The sequence below is a fragment of the Takifugu rubripes genome, chromosome 17 (assembly GCF_901000725.2).
Source record: "Takifugu rubripes chromosome 17, fTakRub1.2, whole genome shotgun sequence".
NCBI classification, from domain to species: Eukaryota; Metazoa; Chordata; class Actinopteri; order Tetraodontiformes; family Tetraodontidae; genus Takifugu; species Takifugu rubripes.
In genome coordinates this window covers 8,985,046-9,005,340 of record NC_042301.1, presented here as the reverse complement: position 1 = coordinate 9,005,340, position 20,295 = coordinate 8,985,046, and the positions used below count along the sequence as shown (strand labels likewise).

At 46.2% G+C, this 20,295-nt stretch overlaps 2 protein-coding genes and 1 long non-coding RNA gene across 3 annotated transcripts; 1 reads left to right on the top strand and 2 right to left on the bottom strand.

Moving 5' to 3' along the window:
* Nucleotides 1-486: 486 nt before the first annotated feature.
* On the bottom strand, nt 487-2,788 carry LOC101073339 (homeobox protein Nkx-2.5-like). Its single transcript, XM_003979642.3, has 2 exons — nt 2,180-2,788; nt 487-1,542 (listed from the first exon to the last, which is right to left on the bottom strand). Exons 1-2 carry the CDS (start codon nt 2,598-2,600, stop codon nt 905-907), a joined length of 1,059 nt encoding a protein of 352 aa, XP_003979691.2. The 5' UTR covers nt 2,601-2,788; the 3' UTR covers nt 487-904.
* A 1,199-nt stretch (nt 2,789-3,987) lies between these two features.
* On the bottom strand, nt 3,988-4,772 carry LOC115253359 (uncharacterized). The gene is made up of 2 exons (XR_003891696.1): nt 4,684-4,772; nt 3,988-4,590 (listed from the first exon to the last, which is right to left on the bottom strand). It is a non-coding gene; the product is annotated as an uncharacterized lncRNA (long non-coding RNA).
* A 9,989-nt stretch (nt 4,773-14,761) lies between these two features.
* On the top strand, nt 14,762-18,449 carry LOC101072642 (aspartate aminotransferase, cytoplasmic-like). The gene is made up of 9 exons (XM_003972192.3): nt 14,762-15,010; nt 15,984-16,165; nt 16,267-16,390; nt 16,460-16,572; nt 16,707-16,811; nt 16,893-17,043; nt 17,115-17,280; nt 17,355-17,497; nt 17,753-18,449. Exons 1-9 carry the CDS (start codon nt 14,902-14,904, stop codon nt 17,890-17,892), a joined length of 1,233 nt encoding a protein of 410 aa, XP_003972241.1. The 5' UTR covers nt 14,762-14,901; the 3' UTR covers nt 17,893-18,449.
* Nucleotides 18,450-20,295: the final 1,846 nt, after the last annotated feature.

Sequence of the window (20,295 nt, the reverse complement as noted above, 5' to 3'; positions counted from 1 at the left end):
CTGCACCTCCAGCCCTGCTGCCCTGAAGCCTCCCGGCTGGGGTCCTCGGAGCGGCCGAACAAAAGCCTCCTGAAGGGGAACAAAAGTGAGCACATTTTTCCTGCGTGTCCCTTCTCCTTGCAGAATAACCCGCTGCCTGCTGCCTGAATTGGGAATATTAGGACGTCAATCTCACGGCCCCTGCGCGCCTTTGTCTTTGTTGAGTGCCCGGTTCTGCCCACCACGCACCTTTTGTCCGAGTCCAATAAGAGCCATTATTTCTGTCTCCCTCCGCGCGGCTGCAGCTCGCTCTTCGGGCGTATTTAAGGTGCTTAATCTCGTCCTTTAAGGACCTCAAATGGAGAGAAACCTCTTCCTTTCAGGGCTCCTGGCACAGGGACAAAGCGCGGCTGGCCCGGCCTCCTCCAACAGCTTTTAGCCCTGTGATGAGCAAAATTTACCTCCATCAAGTTCATATATGTCCTGCAGCAGACTAGACAGCTTCATTTAGGAGGTTTATTCAACATCTTTATTAATGAAGATTATGATTAATTATTTTGTGGACAGAATCAAACACATCGCTCTTTTCTCTGATTTATTTGATAGATGTGAAATAAACTAAGACAAACATTTGAAGCAGTTAAAATATACATGTTTAAAACATTCTATTTGTTTTTTAAATTCAGGAGCAGAAACCCGCAAACGTGGGTGACCCCGGCCCTCGCGCTGGACACGTCAGCCTTCAGTCTTCAGCCCTGCGCGCGCGCACGTGAAGATGAACAAAACGTGAAAATCCAAATTTTGAAATTGATTTAGTGTCAATGGCAAAAGCTCAGCATCGCTTCACGCTACGTTCGTACGTACACACGCAGGTTGTTTCGCACGCACGACGGGAAAAAAACCCGTTTGGAAAAGCGTTCCGAGGCTACCAGGCCCGGATGCCCTGCAGGGAGCCCTGGCAGGGAGACACCGCTGGTCCCTGGTGCGGCTGCGGTTGCGGGGAGCCGCTGAGACTGCTCATGTTGCTCAAGTTCATGTTCATGAAGGCGCTGGACGTGCTGGAGGGGGGCAGCGCGGGAATGCTGCTGTACGTGCAGCTGTAGTTGCTGTTGTAGGCCGGGCTGTTGTATGTGTATGCCGAGTATCCGTTGTAACCGTACGGGTTGGAACCGTACGGAGCCGCCGTGTAGCTCTGCGCCCCGCCCAGACACGGCTTCCCGTCCCGGACCAGGACCGGGACGGCGACGCGCCGCGGAGGAGGCGGGTGGTGCTGGCCCGCCGCCTCCAGGGATTTGTCCTGTCGTTGCCGTTTGCATTTGTAGCGGCGGTTCTGGAACCAGATCTTCACCTGGTTGGAGGTGAGTTTGAGGGTGGTCGCCAGGTGCTCGCGCTCAGGCGCGGACAGGTAGCGCTGCTGCTTGAAGCGTCGCTCCAGCTCGAAGACCTGAGCCTGGGAAAAGAGGACCCGGGGTCTCCGCCGGCTCCGCTGCTTCTGCGCTGGTCGATCCGGGTCGCCCTGCGCGCCCTCCGCTGCCTCCTCCCGGGACACAAGACCACAGCTCTCTGGGCGCAAACATGCAGAAAATATTGACATTTGAGATCCAACCACACATGTGCAAGTTTTTGAAATCAACAGACATAAAATTCAAATATTTGTCAAGCTCGCCTCTGCAGACACACACTTCATGTTCACTTTGAAACATTTATGAAAACAATGAGCCGACTTTGTTCTAAACTATGAAGGAGCGGATATAATCTGTAAAGTGATCATTATTAGTATTAATTATTAAATCCAAGCAGCATCAGATGAATGTGAGAAATCCACCTCTAACATCTTTTCTCTTTAATCTGATCCAGTTCAGACTTTACTGGTCGTTCTCAGCTGATTTGGACGTCCAGGTAGTTAATTTGCAAATTTCACATTTTACAGTCATCCATGTAAACTATTGACACGTTCCACAATAGAAATGCGGGCTGTTTTTAAAGAACAATTTTCATTTGTTTTAGCTTTTACGCTCTAAATGTGTTTCTCTGCGTGTCAGTTTTCAAATATGAATAATTTTATGAATGCTGGATTTTCTCTCTTGCATAAACGCAGGTTTCCATATTTCTAATCATTATTATTACTGATGTTTCAGCTGGAACTGGCAGCATTTTCCTGCCGCCTTTGTCTTCTGTCTGAGGTTGAGGGTCCACTCACTGCTCTCCTGCTCCTCCAGCTCGGTGGGGTCCAGCTTGGCTCCCTCTAGACCGGGATGGACATACATGTCCGGGGACAGGCTGGGCTCCGCGCGGTCCTCTTCCCGCACCGCCAGCGCGCTTAAGTACGCCAGGTTGTCTTCTCCCTCCGAGAATGAGGGGCTGTCCCGTTGCACCAGCATGCAGGACGGCGGAGTCTGGAAAGACTGCTGCTGCTGCTGGGAAGAAGGAGAGCCGGTAAGCTGGATGTGGGGTCGGTGCTGGAGCTCCAGGGTGGCGGACTGATGCTGCTGCTGCTGCTGCTGCTCCAGCTTCAGGATATCCTTCACAGAAAACGGCGTGGAGGTGAGCGGGCTCTGCAGCATCATGTCACCCAGCTCCGGATCTACAGCACCGAGGAAATGGAGCCCGCTGAGTAACATGCACTCCTTGTTTCCTTCCGTGTCCTCTCCTCTGGCAATCAACTCAGATTAAGAAGCAGGTGGCGCGTTGAAGTCCTGGGATCCCTCATCGCGACGGAAACGCATGAATTAGTCCCGGTTGTGTCCATGCAGATCGTCTCTCTGCTCAAGTTCTGTGGCTGAGTCTCTACCGGGGCGGTGGAGCTGCGCCTCCTCTGCCGTCAGGGGGAGGGTCGTGTGAGCTGGAGAGTCCGTGTACGCTGGAAGGAGCTTTTGTGAAAGAGTCACGCAGATGGAAGGTGGAGCGAACGTGACGTTCCGGTTGTGTTTTTGGAATATGGAGGACGGAGTTGTCTTCTTGGCTTTGCGGCCTGTTTGTTGTCAGTCTTGTTCATATCTGCTGGTTACAAGTTTTCCTTATTGTTCGCGTCATCGCTCGGACCTGTGTGAGTAAATCTGTGCGCATCCGGAGGTCACTTTGGTGGCGCGTCAAGGTCAGATGTCAGATGTGGAGACAAATGCTGATTGTCTGTCTCAGGTTAACCTTTGACCCAGGTGGCGAAGATCAACAGATTCTTCCAACATCCATCTTGGTTGGGGAGGAACAAGGACGCAAACTCTCAGCAGAGGCTTAAACCCGCCACCGACAACCCCAAACCTGTCCCACCGTCCGCCCTGTGGGTCGGCAGCTGCTCTCGAGGGTCTCAGCGGACTCTTTATCGGCTGTTGTATTAATAACCACCCGGAGCAGATAAACAGGGCCCCACGGAGCAATTAAGATTCCTCCAGGAAAACTTTCTGACGTTTTTAGCTTAGCCTATCTGTCCTATCAGTACCCCCTTTCCGTTTTACAGCGCCCCCAGGTGTTGTTACAGGTACGAAAACTACAAATCTTTAACAAAATTAAACCCACATGTATGAATTTATTCTCTATTTAAAATGCACATTAAAATTAAATCTGTAATTATTTGTGGTTAAAATTTAAATGATTAAAAAACATGTTGAAGAATCTTCACCAGCTTTATTTTTAAAAAAGTTCAAATAAAATGTTTGACATTGTTCATGAGCTGCAGCAGGAGAAAAATTCAGTTAACAAAGCTTCACATCGATGATGGGCCTGAGGAGAAACGTCATGAGAAGTTGACTGAATCATCTTCACCAGTTCATGATCCATCAAAAAAGAAAATAAATTATATCTGTTTTTAGCGCAAAACGATCAAGTCCAAAAGCGTTTAATCATCTGCCACTTTGCGCAAGTTTGCTTTAATGAGCAATATGTCTGTGTAGATTCTCAATGAGCAATGATCAATAATGAGAATCATCAATAATGGAAACATGAATCACGTCCTCTCGGTAACGTCATCTTTCTGATCAGGTGATCAGCTGATGGCGTGCACGCGCTGTTGGATCCTGCTGCCTCTGCGTGCGTGTGTGTGTGTGTGTGTGCGCGCGCGCGCGCAAATCTATGCGGTTCCCCCGAGACTCCCCGGCGACTCTCTCCATCCACGTCCCATCACGGTCCGCGCGTCCCCGCCCAGCGGAGCCGAGCAGGCGGCCTGTGTTTAGACTGGCACGCGGCCGCCTCCATTTACTTTAAATAAGCATTAAATCCAACGACGCCAGGCTGAGCTGTGTTTTCTGACTCCGGAGCCGCTGGAAAGAAAATTAAAAGTGTTTTGGTTAACGTGAAGTGACGCCACGCTTGTTCTGGGACACCGGCTCCAGATCTGGCTTTGACGGAACTCCAAGAATTTAACACGAAATTCAGAACCGCGAAGGTTCTGAAATGAAGGCGCAACACTTGAAAGCGTCTCTAACGTCGAAGAGTCACTCTACAGGAATGTTCCTTTGTTTGGCCGCAGAAAACCGCGCGTTTCTAAAATGACAACATTCTACAGTTTATGACATCTGTATGAGTTCAAGATGGACGAAATCACGCTCACGCGGGCCGAACCTTCACTCGGCCCAGCTCAGCAGGGACCGGCTAGTTACCGCCCCGACATCAGCCTGTCTGAGGAGAAGGGCGATTCTGGGTTAGTCTCCAGGCCCACAAGGTCTGGTGGGCCAAAACAGAACCTTCTGGTTATGGTTGGAACACACTCACCTGTTCTGTTGCAGGGTTTTGAGCGTAGCTCCGCGTCCAATCAGGTTGAGGACCCCTGACGTTTGTCAAGCGGAAGTCAGTGTTTTATCTGCATTCAGGAGAGGAGGAGCGGATGAGGAAGAGGAGGAATCTTCATCTATTACAATAGGAAACTTTTTCACCTGTGAGTCTTAAACAGGTTCAGAAACTTTTCAGGGTACAAAATCAGAACAAATAAACCTCAGATTTAATCTTATTCTGAACAATTAACAAAAGTGCGTGGGCGCGCGCGTGGGTGTGTTATCGACGGAGGTAACAATAAGAAACGTTACACCTCCAGTCTGCTGTCATGGAGGCGCCAAGCGGCTCTGGATGGAGGGATGAAGGAGGAAACATAATCTAGGCCCGGCGCGCGTGTGTGGATACGTGCGTGCGTTTGTTTCACGGTGTTGTTGTTTGATGACATTAAACTTTTCATTTCGCTTAATAGGATCTCGGTGTTTTATCCCCCTAATATTTCGGATTTATCTCAAATTGTTCAACGGTTCAACATTCAAATCTGTTTATCCCTGCGCGTGAACGTGCGCGCGTCTGATTGCTTGCGGCTCAAAAGGTGCATGGGATGTGGTGTTGCGCGTGCGCGTGGTGTTGATCTCGCCGAGGCATGCAGTGACAGCCCCATCAAAGCGTCAGTGACCCGGAACCACGAGGAGTCTGCCTGGGCACGACCAGCACGCGCACACACGCCGACTATTCGGGTTTCTATGGAAACCAAGTCAAACCTGAAATGAGGTTTCAAATGGAAAGCTGGCCAAAGCTTCCGTGTTGGGCCTCCTGGATCTAGGGCCTTCTGTGTGTGCGTGTGCGTGTGGGTGTGAGGGGCGGAGCTGGTCTAAAAGGCTTGGAGGGGGGTCCTCTCCTGAAGCCTCCACTTCAAGAGGAAACCAATGCTCCCAGCTCTAATTTATGGGAGCTGATCTGGGATCAGCTTGTTTCAACAGAAGCTGGTTGCGCTAATTCGAACCAGCTTTTATTGGATTCATTTTCTAACAGTTTAGTTAGGATGATGAATATTTATTCCGACCTCCCCCCCACATACACACACACAGACACCTCAGACCTGTATATAAACTGGGGGGCGTTAGTGCCTCCCGGGCAGACACAGACTACTCCATCATCCCCTCTGCCGCACCATTAGAGACGCTTTTTGCTCTTCGTGCGTCTTTATCAGCTCCCTATTTTCTAAACAGCGTCCAGTCCGGCGGCTTCACAACCTGCCAACGGCTTCAGCTATCACCGGGAGGGGGGACGCTACTCCGCCACACATCAAATCAAATGAGGAAGCTGACAAGTAAAATATACCGTCCACTATAATAAGTTCGCTGCAAGCTTTTTTTATTTTACAAACTTATATATATAATTGTTTTTATAAATATTATAAATGTTATAAAATAAAAAGCAAATAAAAGTGGAGAAATTTAGATAAAGTGTATCTTTTAAAATATTAGAGAAAATAATTTTTTCTTCGAAAAAAGACTAAAATTATTTATGTTTTACATTAAATTTGGATTGTCGTAAAAGTATTGCCAGTTGAATCAGTTCAAGTTTAGTTATTTCTGCTCAGTCCCCCAAGCAGCAGCAGAGAAAGTACCCACTCACCCGACCTCTGTCAGCCTGATCTCACAAACGTTCCCACAGGAACACAAATGATCATATGATCTCGTTCTGAAATAAAGTGTCAGAGAATAAATGTTTGTATTTTAAAAGCCTCCATTTGTAATTAATATCTCTCAATAAAACCCTGAAATAAATAAATAAATTAAAAATAAATAAACAGAACACCTCTGAGTTCTGATTTGATTTGTTCATTTTACGGGCAGGTTTGGATCGTTCCATCGTGAGCGCCCTCGCTGACCTGCCCACAGCGAACCGCTGCTGGGCTCCCAGTGTTTGGGTGGAGGAAAGGGCCTGTTTCCTGGATCAGGCTAAACAGGGGCCTCCAGAGAGTCGCACTCAGGCGGGACCGGCCGCTCCAGCAGGACGGACACCGGCAATAGATCACTGCGACTCGCGGGGGCCCCAGCCGGGCCGAGGTTCACAGCTGGAAAGGCTCCAGACCGGGGGTGTCAGCTCCCCGGCACCACCGCTGCTTGGCTGTTTGTCATCTTTACGCCCCCTGGATGACAGCAGGGTGGAGGGGATGATGTTTATTGCTTCTCAGGGAAACTTCCTGCCATTAACTTTCACTTTCACTTCCAGAAAGGAAAAAAACAGTTTGATTCAGTCACTAGTCAGAAAGCTTTACTGGGAGACATGAAACCAGTCAAACACAAAACAATTAAACTCCAACCTTGCAGGTCATAGCTGCACAGTTTCAAGGTTCTGTTGGGTTCTGTCAGAATTCTGCTGTGTGCTACTGTTGTCTCAGGAAGATTTGTTTGATTAAAGTCTGGAACAATATAAAGTTCTGTCAATCCATAGCAGAAGCAGCAGGAGATGTTTACGATGTCCAACAGCACAGTTTAACCAGTACTGGTCTCAGTACTGGTCTCAGCTCTGGTCTCAGAACTGGTCTTAGCTCTGGTCTCAGAACTGGTCTCAGCTCTGGTCTCAGAACTGGTCTCAGCACTAGTCTCAGCACTGGCCTCAGAACTGGTCTCAGCTCTGGTCTCAGTTCTGGTCTCAGCACTAGTCTTAGCACTGGTCTCAGAACTGGTCTCAGCTCTGGTCTCAGTTCTGGTCTCTCATGTCCAATTCTGCACCAGTAAGTCCTAATTGTTGCAGATGTGCAGCTGTTCTGCTTCCAGCCATCAGGTGTCGCTGCTCATGTACAGACTAATGTTGACAGCATCAGTGAGGTCATCATTTTAAATGACTTTTTTTTATTAATCCTGAATTCTGTTTGCAGACGAAGGCAGAAAAACAAGTTTTCAGGCTGTTGACAAACATGAGTGAACCTGAGCAAGTCTGTACATATTGCTCTCTGTGCCTGTTTACTGGTGTGCACTGTACCACCAGGGTGTGTGTGTGTGTGTGACTTGGCTCATGTTTCCTCTCTGAATTTGATGCTGTAACTCATCCAGTAATTCAGCTTAATGAGTCTGTTCAACATGTAATTAGTGTGAGATGCATGTAATAATGAACAGTTTAAGGTGTGTGTGTTTCTGTGTGTGTGTGTTCGTGAGTTTCCAGTAAACATGTGAACTGAAATGCGTGTCAGCATGACGCTCTTGTAAAAACTTTAATTTCAGCTTCGTTGCTAAAACAAAGTGTGTAAAAATCATCCTTTACTTGATTTTATCTTCTTGTTTTTTATCAGTTCTTTCTAATATTTAACATTTTTGTTTTGTCATCTGAAACAAAACTCAAACTTTTAATTTTATGGCCGAAATAAAACTGAATAAAATCTGCTTTTAATAAAAAATAGAAAGCAATGATTATATTATTATAATTTTTACAATTTAATTATCGGTTATATCAGCTTTTTAAAATAGTAGAATGTGATTTTCTATGTATTAATTTGATCATCATCGTCTGATCCAAATTGTCAGGTTGTTGTTTCAACCACAGTTTTAATTGTTTGTGTAAAAGCAACACTGACTATTTAGTCAACTTTGAATGTTTGACACCTGATGGACATGGTAAACATGTGTGAAACTCAGTGACGTTTCCCCTGAACAACAAAACATCAATCAGCTGTACAACAGAAGAGAGTGTGTGTGTTCAGTGGCCTGTTTTTCATAACATCAATGTTCTGGTTGAGGGTCAGTGAGGACCTCAGGATGGTTGAAGAGTGTCTGGGTGTGTTTTTGACACTCTGCTATAATTAGACAGTCTGCAGATAAATAATTCAAGAGGAGAGTGACAGGATAGACTTTTACAAACACACACACACACACACACACACACACACACACACACACACACACACTTACACAGTGGACAGACCTGTATATGATGTGTGCAGTAATGTATTAGTGCACATATAATTTAGTTTGTGTGTAATTAGTGTGTGTGTACGCGTGCATGTGTGTGTATGTGTGCATGTGTATGTTTTCTTTGATGGGTCTGAACTTCAAAAGTGTCGGCCATGAGACAGCCCGACTTCTGCAGCCGCATATTGTTCTTCTATCTCTTCTAACTACAGAAAAAACACAAACTGAATGATGGTATGATTCTGTGTGAATACAGCCAGTAAGACTGTTCTGCCCTGTGTGAAGACTCTTCTTTTGTCTCGCGTTACAGCATTAAAGTGGGTGGACTGGGTGGATCCCCCTGCCAGTTGCTGGTTCCAGTAGATGTCACCAGGCTTCCATCACAGGCTTCACATTCACACATCAGTCGGAGGAGGTGGTGGCTGATTTATTGAGTTCTCTTCCTGTAACCAGGGTTGAAGTGCAGACTACTTGCTAGAGTTCCTTGACTGTGGAGGCTTTTCCAGGTCCCTCTGGAGACAATCGACCCCCCTCCCCCCAATGTCCTGGTGCTGTGCCTGACCTTGACCTCCACTATCAGTGAACCCCTGATCACATTAAAAATTCCTTCCTCTGACTCAGCCGCTTGCTGCTCTTCCTTTACTGAAGAGGGTCTTTGACCTGTTGACGTTCCAACACTTCCTGCCCTCCTGGACTGGCCCGGGCACCTGTGGGAGCTCAGCTGTTACAGGATGTGGGAAACCACAAGAGTCCCCTAGGATCGGCAGGCACACAGGCACAAGCAGGTGTGTAACAGTCGGGAGGCCTTTGGTGCTGACAGAGGTGGGAATGTTTGTGCCCAGCAGGAATTTCAGTTTCCCTGAAATATTCGGCATGTTTGTTGCAGCAGACAATAATGATCCATTCACAGAGAAGCTGCCTATAGCTTATGCTAACAGCCTAGTTAGTTTTACACATTTTGGAGTCAGTTTTGAATGTCCAACTGGGCAATAAGATGGAGGTCCGTCACAGGTGCAGGAAGCCCCCCAGATGTGACCTGAGAGTAGCCTTGCCCTCTTTATGTAACTGGAGACCTTTGTTAAGCTAGCTGAGAAGGCAGAACTAGCCCAGGCTAAAGCTGTCACGTAAGCAGTGGGAGCAGGATTTAGTGCAGTTTGTCTGTCAACTGTTGTTCTGCAGTTGACATCAGCTTCGGCATGTAAAGATGCTCTTTCTCTGTTCAGAGCTCAGTTTTCCAATTATTCACACTCAGATGTTCTGGGTGCTCAACATACATTCAGGATTTCACAGGCCATGAATATTTGGAGCTCAGTTCAGATTTTCTTTCTGGACGTTCAGGGATTAATGTCTTTTTCTCCAAAAAAATGAGTGGGAAACTTGGGTTTTTCCTGTTTTAAATGAAAAATTGTTTTTTTCCTGTTTCATAAATGAGCACGAAGATTTTAATGATGCCAAACATCAGTGTGCCCCCACCACAGGTATTTGTGCATGGTAACCTCTGACCTCACTGACCCCCCCCCCCCCCCCCCCCCCCCCATTTTTAGATTTGAAACTCCGGTTGCTCTCCTATTCCTCTGCTCTCTCCATCTCCTCTTCTTTTACACATCTGTCCATCAGCAGGAGCCCCCCCACGACCCTGGTCCTGCTCAACGGTTCTCTATGTTAAGTGTACCTTTTCCTGTTGTTATGTTATAGACGTGTAAATAAAGCTGTGCTAAATTGTCTGAATGGTTGGTGATGTTGGACCATGTCACAGTACCCTGTTGTCTCCACATGGACGCAGGCAGTTTCCAGTTTCTTCCATCGTCCTGGTCATCCATAACCTGTCACCATAACATTTGTCATCTCTGTCCTATATACCAGCTAACCCTGATGGAGATGTTGTCATGGAAACACACAATATCAAATCATTTGTTTTAGTGTTGTTCAGATATGGATCCATTGTATTCCTATTCACTGGTTTCACTGGGTTTTGCCCATAAACATTTAGGTGTTTATCTCCCATAATCCTTCACATCCTCCTCTTTCTTCTTCTCTTGTCCAAACAGGTGGCGTCCTGCAGGACAAACACCGTCCTCCAGCTGTAAACCTCCTAAACGCTCCCCCGTTTACTGCCATGTTCATGACCACAAACACAAGGTCATGGAGGGGTCGCTGTGGAGATGGGAAACTATTATGGGAGCTATTGTGGTCGTCCATAACTCATGTGACAGGAAATTGTCGTGTATCTGCGTGTTGGAACGTCTGTTCGTTTACACAAATCTATCTATAGACGAGCGGCTGGGCCTGATTGATTGTCCCTCTGACAGAAACACATGGAGACGACTAAAATGCACAGAGACGATTGAAACACACAGAGACGACGCATAATGATTGATTGCCAATATTTCCTTTTAAAGAAGTTTGATTGACTCTGAACTAGAAGCTTTAAAGTTTTATTGTTGAAACACAAAGAGAAGCAGTCAGTAATGATGATGAGGCTGTGTGTGTGTGTTCGTGTGTATGTGTGTGTGTGTGTGTGTGTGTGTGTGTATGTGAGGCCTCCTGACCTTCCAGCCAGTAAACATTGTTTCAGAGGGATGGACTCAGGCTGTTGCTGCTCCTCCTGTGGCGTCTTCGTCAAAATGACGATCTGTTATTGGAGCGATGCCGCGGCTCCTCCATCACATGCTGACGCTGTAAATAAAGACTCTATGGCCCCGTAAAACACATCACACTCTTCTCCAGGAAAATGCAGGACACAAAACTATACAGAAACATTTAGATGGTGACGAGTTCTCTCTCTCTCTCTCTCTCTCTCTCACACACACACATACACACAGACACACACACACACACACACACACACACACACACACACACACTCATCATCATTACTGACTACTCCTTCTCAGTGTGTGAAATCTACTTTTACAAGTGTTTCGAGTTAAATCCATGAAAACAGATCAGATTTTTCATTATGTTGTATTTCAGTTCTATTATTTGACTGTTTGGGAATATTGGTAAATATTAATTACCGTAGTTAATATTTTTTTATATTGATATTTTGTGCATTTGAAATAAAAGAGAAATCAGTTCATAATCAAACATAATTTGGTTATTCAAATGTCAAGAATAAGTTAGATGTAAAATTAGAAGTTTTCCTTAAAATCTTGTAATGATAATAATAATAATTTAAAATCCAGATAATTTAATGTTATTCAGTCCTGAACACATATAACTGTTAATTGATCATTCATTTCGTTATTTTTCTGTCAATATTACTGCTACTACTGCTACTACTACTACCAATACTACTACTACTAATAATAATAATGCTTAAATGTACGAAGTGAAAACGTTTTTCGAGGTGACAAATTATCCTGTAGAGTAATGTAGAAAAACAGTTTAAACATGTTTCAGATTAAATTAAAAGCAGGAAAATCACTGTAATATAAATATTTTTAAATAATTTTTTCTTGCTTCAAATAAAGGATATTTAAATACATCGCCAATATTTTTTCTATACTGTATTGAAATTTATTTGTAATTTACAAATTTTTATATGTAAAAAAAACCCCTCAAAATAATGATTGACAATAGGATTTTTACCAGGTAGTAGTTTAAAATAAAACGTCTTTTTTATGTGTCTCTTCTTTTGCGTCTTTCTGATGCGTTGCGGTTAGCGTCGTGATAGATGCCCTCTAGTGGACAAAGTCTGCAAACACACGCGCGCGCCCATGAATCATTCTCAATAGCTTCTGGCCAGCTCATCAGTCCCTCAGAAAGTGTCCCTGAACACCCAAAATAGGAGCTGCTGTTCCATCGGTGTTCATCCATCCTGAAGTTGGGTAACCTTGACAGCAGCCGGCTGGCATGGCAACAATGAGGATGTAAATCAGAGGAGGGAGGACGTTCTGGGCTCGCCTCACCGCAGAGAAAATATGATATTTAACTTTGGGCTAAACATTTTACTTTAAATGAATCTATGTAAAATATATTTCAGGTAAAACACAAATATAAGAGTTCGACATTGTCATGATTTCAGGCTTTAGAGGGCCGTCACAAAGACAACAGTTAAATCTTTAACTGAGTCCATTAAAACTTTTCACAGGTCAGGATGATGCCAATGTTTGGAAAATGTCTGTGAGGGGCAGGAGTTATGTACCGCCGTTGACCACCAGAGGGTAGCAGCCGGTACTGAGTCCGCCAATGCTTGTCAACCCGAGCAGCTCCGATGTTGCTAAAATCAGCCACTTTAGGGGTCAGTTGACACCTGACGCCAAACAAACTGCAGACACGCTTCTGCTAAAAGCTGTCAGTCAACAGGCTCCTCCCACTTTGACCCCTGAACCTGTCCACAGACATCCCCTGTCCTGTTTGTTGATGTTTTTGCACCGACACAGATCACTTCCTGTCAGAGGTCGGCCAGACTCAACACAGACCAGGAGTCATGGAGGGAATGTGTGTCCAGAGACATATAACACACACACACACACACACACACACACACACACACACACACACACACACACTCGCACACACAGCTGTCTAAATTACTGTGTTGCCATGTAGTTGTACTCACATGTTTGACAGAGGAAACGAGACCTGCAGCTTGCTGACAAACCACACGCCATTAACCATCAATGAGAGCGTACAAAAGGTGACGGACAAAGACGACACAGCGGCGTCTCCGTGTCTCGTCCTCCTGCATGAGCTGCTCAGGGATGGAGGTCGCAGCTGATGTCTGAAAGGTTAGGCTGGCCTGTGGAGTCAGCACACATGTGTTTTCCATGCAAGCTTAGCATGAGGCTAACAGCCGCAATTGTTGCCTTGTTTGCTGGATGCTGCAGGGCACATGATGTTCCCTAAGCTGGATGCTGATTCTTCTTCTCCCTCTTCTTGAGACTTCAATTTATCATTAAGAGGAAAATGAATGAATGTGATCCAGATTGAGACAGTCTGGATGATGTGGGATTAACACACACCAGTGTGTGTGAGCTCAGCACAGCGCCGCCACTCCACACATTCAGCTTCCTGCTGCAGTAAAGCAGAACCAGGCGCTTAAGTCCTGCTGGAAACTCAAGTAGTCTACTTAAGAACCTCCAGAAGTGTGCAGTTTATCATATCTCAGAGCGACACACACGAAGCACATCTGTTTGACTTCATTAGTGAAGATGGAAGGGTTTATTAGAGAGGTTGATCATCAAACACACAGGTTCCAGTTTAGTTTCAATAAAGATGATTTCAATAGTATATAATGACCAGTGAACCCAGTCAGATCCCAGATGGTTGACTTCTGATCTTGAAGATGAAAATGAGCTGTGTTGGTTTCATGTCAGAACATTCCTGCATTGGTGTGTGTAAGAGCTTGTTGGTTGTGTGCATGTGCGTGTGTGGTGAAGGGTCGCAATTATCACATTCATCCAGAATACACACCCCTCTCTCTGTAGCCTTGGATGCACAAAACGTCCATCATGTGGACAAATTGACTCAATCATCTTCATAGAACATCAACCTGGACATCCCTTTGAAATCCAAAACTGTTGATGGTTCTGTGGAAAGAGGAGGACTGTGTGTGTGTGTGTGTGTGTGTTTGTGTCTGTGTGTTTGTGTGTGTGATAAAACACCCAAGTTGTGTTACAACACAAATTCTAATTGTTCAACTGTTTTTCACTGCATACTCATATACAGCCCCGACTGTAACGTTCCAGCTACAAATATCATCTTTATCTTTTTTATCATTTTTCTTTTGTTGACTTTGTTATTGACTCTTTTACTGATCTTATCTGTGGGAGTGCAGTGCCTCCCTGTGGAGTCTCACTGCTTCTGTACATAGACGAGGGCTGCCAGAGAATGTCACTATTTCATACATACTACTCAACTCAGTATTTCATTATTAAACGCGGTGATTAATCACAGTCGGATACAGTGGATACTCTCACATAAAACCAGTCGGGACTGCACAAACATGATGTCATCATGAAATAAGAGATGCAACAGATCTTTTTAAAATTTGGGTCTGAATTAAAATAGTCTGAAAAGTCTGTGAAATGTTTTGTGTTATTATCGAACTACAAAACCCGCTAATGTAAAAAAGACTAATACAGTTTGTGGGATCAGTCAGTTGTTGTCGTCGTCGCCTGGCAGCTCGCGCACATTGGCTCCACCCCTCCGGTAGCTTGCTGTTGGCTGCCTATCAGTCGTTCTGAGCGGTCCCAGTGAAGGTGATCCCGGCCGGTCCAGGCGTCTGTCTCATAAGCCGACACTAGCAACACCTCCACCCGAACGTCCTTCAGCTGTCCGGGGATCATCCGCCTCCGTCATGTCCATTTTCAGCGATGTCCCTCAGGCGCCGCCGGTCGCAGTCTTCAAGCTGACGGCTGATTTCCGGGAGGACGACCACCCGCAGAAGGTGAACCTGGGAGTTGGAGGTAAGGTAGAGAGGGGCTACCCGCTAAGACTAATGCTAAGCTAGCTCGCTGCCTGTCTGTAACTGTAGTTGTGCTACATGCTACATTAGCAGCTCTTTGGTTTGACCTTCAATAGCGACGGAGCTAACATGCTAAATAACAGTTCGCTTGAGCTCCATGACGGCCCTCCACCCTCCCTCTGCAGCTCAGCCACAGAAAAGTTTTCTTGTGACTTTTTCACATTTCACCATTTTAATCCGATTTAGAGGGTCTGAGAGGACGGAACTTAAAGAGCAGCGGTTTGGCTAACTCGGTCCGTGAACGCATCATGTGCTGCTTTTAACTGTTGAACCAAACAGCTGCTGACTTAATATCTTATTGCATTATTCATTTGTAGCTATTATTTAATCCACACATGATTTTCTTCACTCACGAACTGCAGTTAGAATCATTTTTTATGTAATGAGTAATATGTCCTAAGGACAAGTGTGATAGCAGAGGTCATAATACTGTGTAGAAGTATGTATCCAAGTAGTCCGGCTTTAGCATGTTCACACACGCATCAAGAGAAGAAGAGCCATGCCCTCAATGCTTTGGTTCCAGACACATTCTGAGAGGTTCTCTAATGTTCCAGAGAGAAATGTGCTCGTGTCCGTCTAAATGACCTCTTTCACATGATCGCATGTCATTTAATCGTGCTCAGGTCATTTAGGACTGACTGACTGACTCAAACATGGACGTGACCATGCTCGAATCCCTCTGGCGGCACCTGGCTGACTAACGGCCTGATATCTGACACCCCTGAGCAGCAGCAGGGGGACGTGTTCAGGGATTAAACACAGGTGTGGAGACACCAGCAGATAATCACAATATCAGTGGAATTATTAACTGGAATTAAACCTGCGCAACGAGCTTGTGTGATTAAACTAATATGTGACATGTTACTGTTGACCCTCCTCATGAATCTGTTATCGTTGCTTTTTGTCCCTTCTAGCTTACCGTACCGATGACTGCCAGCCTTGGGTGCTACCGGTAGTGAAAAAGGTGGAGCAGCTGATTGTGGAGGACTGCAGCCTGAACCACGAGTACCTTCCCATCCTTGGCCTGCCAGAGTTCCGCTCCGCTGCTGCCAAGGTTGCCCTGGGAGACGACAACCCCGCCATCAAGGAGAGCCGGGTAAAGAGGTTATCACGATTGTGTAGATCTGCTTTTCTTGTCATACAAATTTCATGTTTGCAAGCAAAGGTCTTCATGTTCTCCCACGGGTTCTCTCTCAGGTGGGAGGGGTCCAGTCTTTGGGCGGGACTGGAGCATTGAGGATGGGGGCAGAGTTTCTGCGGCGCTGGTACAATGGTGTCAACAACATGACAACCCCCGTCTATGTGTCGGCACCCACCTGGGGTCAGTAAAGGAAAATAACATTTCTGTCAGCCCGAAGGTGCTTTAACTGAATCTTCCTCTTCCTCTCAGAAAACCACAACGGTGTGTTCGCTGATGCTGGTTTTAAAGATATCCGCCCTTATCACTACTGGGATGCTGCTAAAAGGGGTCTGGACATCAGTGGGCTCCTGGATGACCTGGAGGTGCATCAGATTTACGTCCTGTATGATGGTTCATGAAGCAGTGGGTGGTTGGGATGGTGATGGTAGTGATGAAGATGCACATCTTTAGTTTATGGGTGTTGACATTCATCATCTGATGTTTATCTTCTCTACAGAAAGCTTCAGAACACTCCATCTTTGTCCTCCACGCATGTGCACACAACCCCACTGGTACTGACCCAACTGAGGAGGAGTGGAAGAAGATCGCAGAGGTCATGAAGGTACCTCAGGTTCTTCCAGAAGCCAAATCTGCAGCTGTTCCACAGTCTGAACTTTTGCTTACTCACGTTTCCTGACTTCAGAGGAGGAAACTCTTTGTGTTCTTCGACTCGGCTTACCAGGGCTTTGCCTCCGGCAGCCTGGATAAAGATGCCTGGGCAATCCGTTACTTTGTCTCTGAGGGCTTTGAGCTGTTTGTGGCTCAATCCTTCTCCAAGAACTTTGGGCTTTACAGTGAGTACGTCTGGTAGAGAAACAGCCTCGAGGGGCAGGAAAGTAATTGCCCCTCCTGTCTTTGTGGTCAGATGAGAGAGTTGGGAGCCTGACTGTGGTTGCCCATGACAACGAGAACCTGACCCGCATCCTGTCCCAGATGGAGAAGATCGTTAGGACAACTTGGTCCAACCCACCTTCGCAGGGAGCACGCATCGTCAGCAAGACACTCAATTCTCCCGAGCTCTTTGCTGAATGGTACGGGCTGAACCCGAGACTCCAGGAGGCTCTGACGGTGCAGAAGCATCACTCCTGTTTCCTCCTCTCCACAGGAAGGACAACGTGAAGACCATGGCCGACCGTGTTCTGTTGATGAGGGATCAGCTGAAGGCCAAACTGCAGGAACTGGGCACCCCAGGCACCTGGGACCACATCACCCAGCAGATTGGCATGTTCAGCTTCACAGGCCTGAACCGTGAGTGACCACCTCAGACTCAGGCTGGTGTTGTCCAGTCACCATCACTGTCAATGTCACTGTGTTGGAAGGGAAGTTCTTAAGAGAACGTTTATGGTTTCATTTGAGCTGTGGGGCTATATTATGTCCAGCTGCCTGCAGTCAGTAGGTACTGCTAGTGTCTGGAGGTCAACAACATTAACCTGTTGTTATCTTGATGTCGGTGTCCATGGTGACAGATGCAGGTTTGACATATTCCTGTCGTGTGTCTCACAGCCCAGCAGGTGGCGTACATGATCAAAGAGAAGCACATCTACCTGATGGCCAGTGGACGCATCAACATGTGCGGCTTGACATCCCAAAACATCGACTATGTCGCTCAGTCCATCCACGAGGCGGTTACCAAGGTCCAGTAAAGCCCTGCCCCCACCGCTGATCGTGACCTTGGATTAGTTCAACATCTGCATGGTCAAAGCTGAAGTTGTCATGTCAACAGAGCTTCACACCTGAACGTCTGAAATAGTTCAGCACAAATGTCCCGCTTCGCTGTTAAAGTGTTTTGTCTGTCCTACAACATTTAAGGTTTTATTAAATTCAACATCTGACTGTAACTGAAGTTCAAAACAAAACGTTTTGCTCAAACTTGAATCATTTCAGCCATTTTACTATAGCTGTCCTTCAGAAGATGCTGGCGTCTGATTCTGTTTCTGTCACTGAGCAAACTGCTGAGATACCTCAGGACCACACACATGAACATGCACACAATCAGTCATTTTATGTTGAAATAAAGCTACTGGAGCTCAAACTTCAGGGGAGGTTTCCCTGCCATCATGTGTTTCTGCTGTGTTTGTGCAGCATCTGTCCATGTGCATGTGTATCACACATTCACACTGACACAGAGGATGTGTATATGTGAGTGTTTTCTCTATGAACTGCTCATGTTTTGCACATTAAAGCTTGTCATTTGTCTGTACTTGAGTTCTTGTGCGCTTGTCAAACCTGGCATTTCAGCCCGTCTCATGTGGACTCATGTATCCCATAATGCACTTCACCTCAGGCAGCAGCAGATCACTTGGCTTTGATATGGTTTTTTTTTTCTTTTTAACTAAACGTCAGGTACAGGAGAAATAAACCAGGAAGCACAAAAAGACACATGTTTCTTCTGGAAAAGAAACCAGGACTCACCCAACAGACACTCCTCAGTAGAACTCTGGCCCTGAGGGAGAACTTTCTTGGGAGCCTGAAACAGACCCAGATGGACTCCCGAGATCCGGAGCTCCCGATGTTGTCCCAAATATCCTGCTGGTCAAGCTGATTCTGGAGCTGATATTATGTGAGGGAGGCAATGTGTCCTTTCAGGAAGATTCTCTCAACCACAGCATTTCAGAAGCTCTATGGGACTCCAAGTAGGAGATAAAAACATGAGCATTTTTTCAGACCTGACTGAGGAGGTGGCAGGAAGTTTCAGATCTGGTCCAAAGATCATCTCTTCCAGTAGGCTGAATGCCATTGTTTACTATGCCTGCACAATGTTTAAGAAACCTACCAGCAAACATTTTCGATATTCTGCTGGGTTGCTATCAGGTGATGATGCACAGAAGTCACCTTCAGAGAAACCCTTTGAGAGAGTGAAGAAAACCACCTCCAAAGAGGCGAGGAACATCATTTGTCCTTTAGTGGAGGATTTTGCTGACGCAGATGTGGAGGGGATGATATTCAAAACTTCTCAAGAACCTTCAGCTATGAGGACATCACTCGATCCATCTGTAGAGACTGCTCACAAAACGTGATAGAGAAGCTCAAACTGTTTTTGATAACTGCCTGGCCAGAGCTTGGATGTGCAGGTTAGTCCAGCAGCACTTTGCTGCTGGACTAACCTGCTCACAGCTCACAGATGTGGTCAGAACTGAGATCCAGAGTGGACATGAAGAGAGGTGCAACGGCACGACGTTACAGATGAATCCCATTATGTCCACCTACATCAGATTCAAAAACTGGATCTTCAACGTTCTAATGAACTGGTGGGTGAACAGCATGGCCCCCAGATTGAGCAGGAGGGTGGAACTGGCCATCCTGGAAGGTGATGCAGAGGCTTCCTCCATAGACAAGATCGAACAGAAGAAATACTCCAAGTTGGATCAAGACAAACTCTTAGTGCAGATGTTTGTCCAGAAGATCGTTGACAGCATTTAATGCAAACTCCACATCCCACCTAGTCTTCAATTCCAGGCTGAAGACGTCTGCTTCACTGAGAAGACCTTCAGATATACGAACAAAAGCCTGGACAAGGAGATACAGATGAGGCTGGGCTGTCCTGAAGAGATGTTCTACTTACTCAGCTTTCATTCCTTTCATTGAGGAATGCATCGTCACCATTTTTGTGTCGAGAAACGATGAGAACGTCTGAAAGAAAACGAGCACCATCTGCAAGTTGTTTATTGTTCTTGTCAGCTGGTCCTGCAGAAGTTAGACCCTCTGATCCGTTCAACCTGACAAACTGGAGAGGACCTGTGCTCTTCTGCAGGGACAAAACCTAGAGGAAAGTTTAACTCAATCGTTCATACACGATGTTGCAGAAATAACCTTTGACCTGTGATAGATGCTGATTGGCTATGATACAGTGCAGCAGTATGACTCAGCAGGTTTTGTTTCCATCACACCCTCCTCTTCATCTTTCCCATTCTTTTTCTCTTCCTCCTCCTCCATTCCCTCATCCTTCCCCTGCTCCTCTCCCTGCTTTCCCCCTCCTCCTCCCTCATTCCCTCATCTTCCTCAGTCATTCTTCACATCCTGGTCATTCATCACCTCCTGCTCCTGCA

Excerpts from the sequence above, each read along its gene's own strand:
- LOC101073339 (XM_003979642.3), bottom strand. The coding sequence starts at position 2,600 with ATGTTACTCAGCGGGCTCCATTTCCTCGGTGCTGTAGATCCGGAGCTG. Across the intron at positions 1,543-2,179 it reads GCTGGAGGAGCAGGAGAGCA|AGAGCTGTGGTCTTGTGTCC; the intron begins GTGAGTGGACCC and ends GTTTGCGCCCAG.
- LOC101072642 (XM_003972192.3), top strand. The coding sequence starts at position 14,902 with ATGTCCATTTTCAGCGATGTCCCTCAGGCGCCGCCGGTCGCAGTCTTC. Across the intron at positions 16,391-16,459 it reads TGTGTCGGCACCCACCTGGG|AAAACCACAACGGTGTGTTC; the intron begins GTCAGTAAAGGA and ends TCTTCCTCTCAG. Across the intron at positions 17,044-17,114 it reads CAAGAACTTTGGGCTTTACA|ATGAGAGAGTTGGGAGCCTG; the intron begins GTGAGTACGTCT and ends CTTTGTGGTCAG.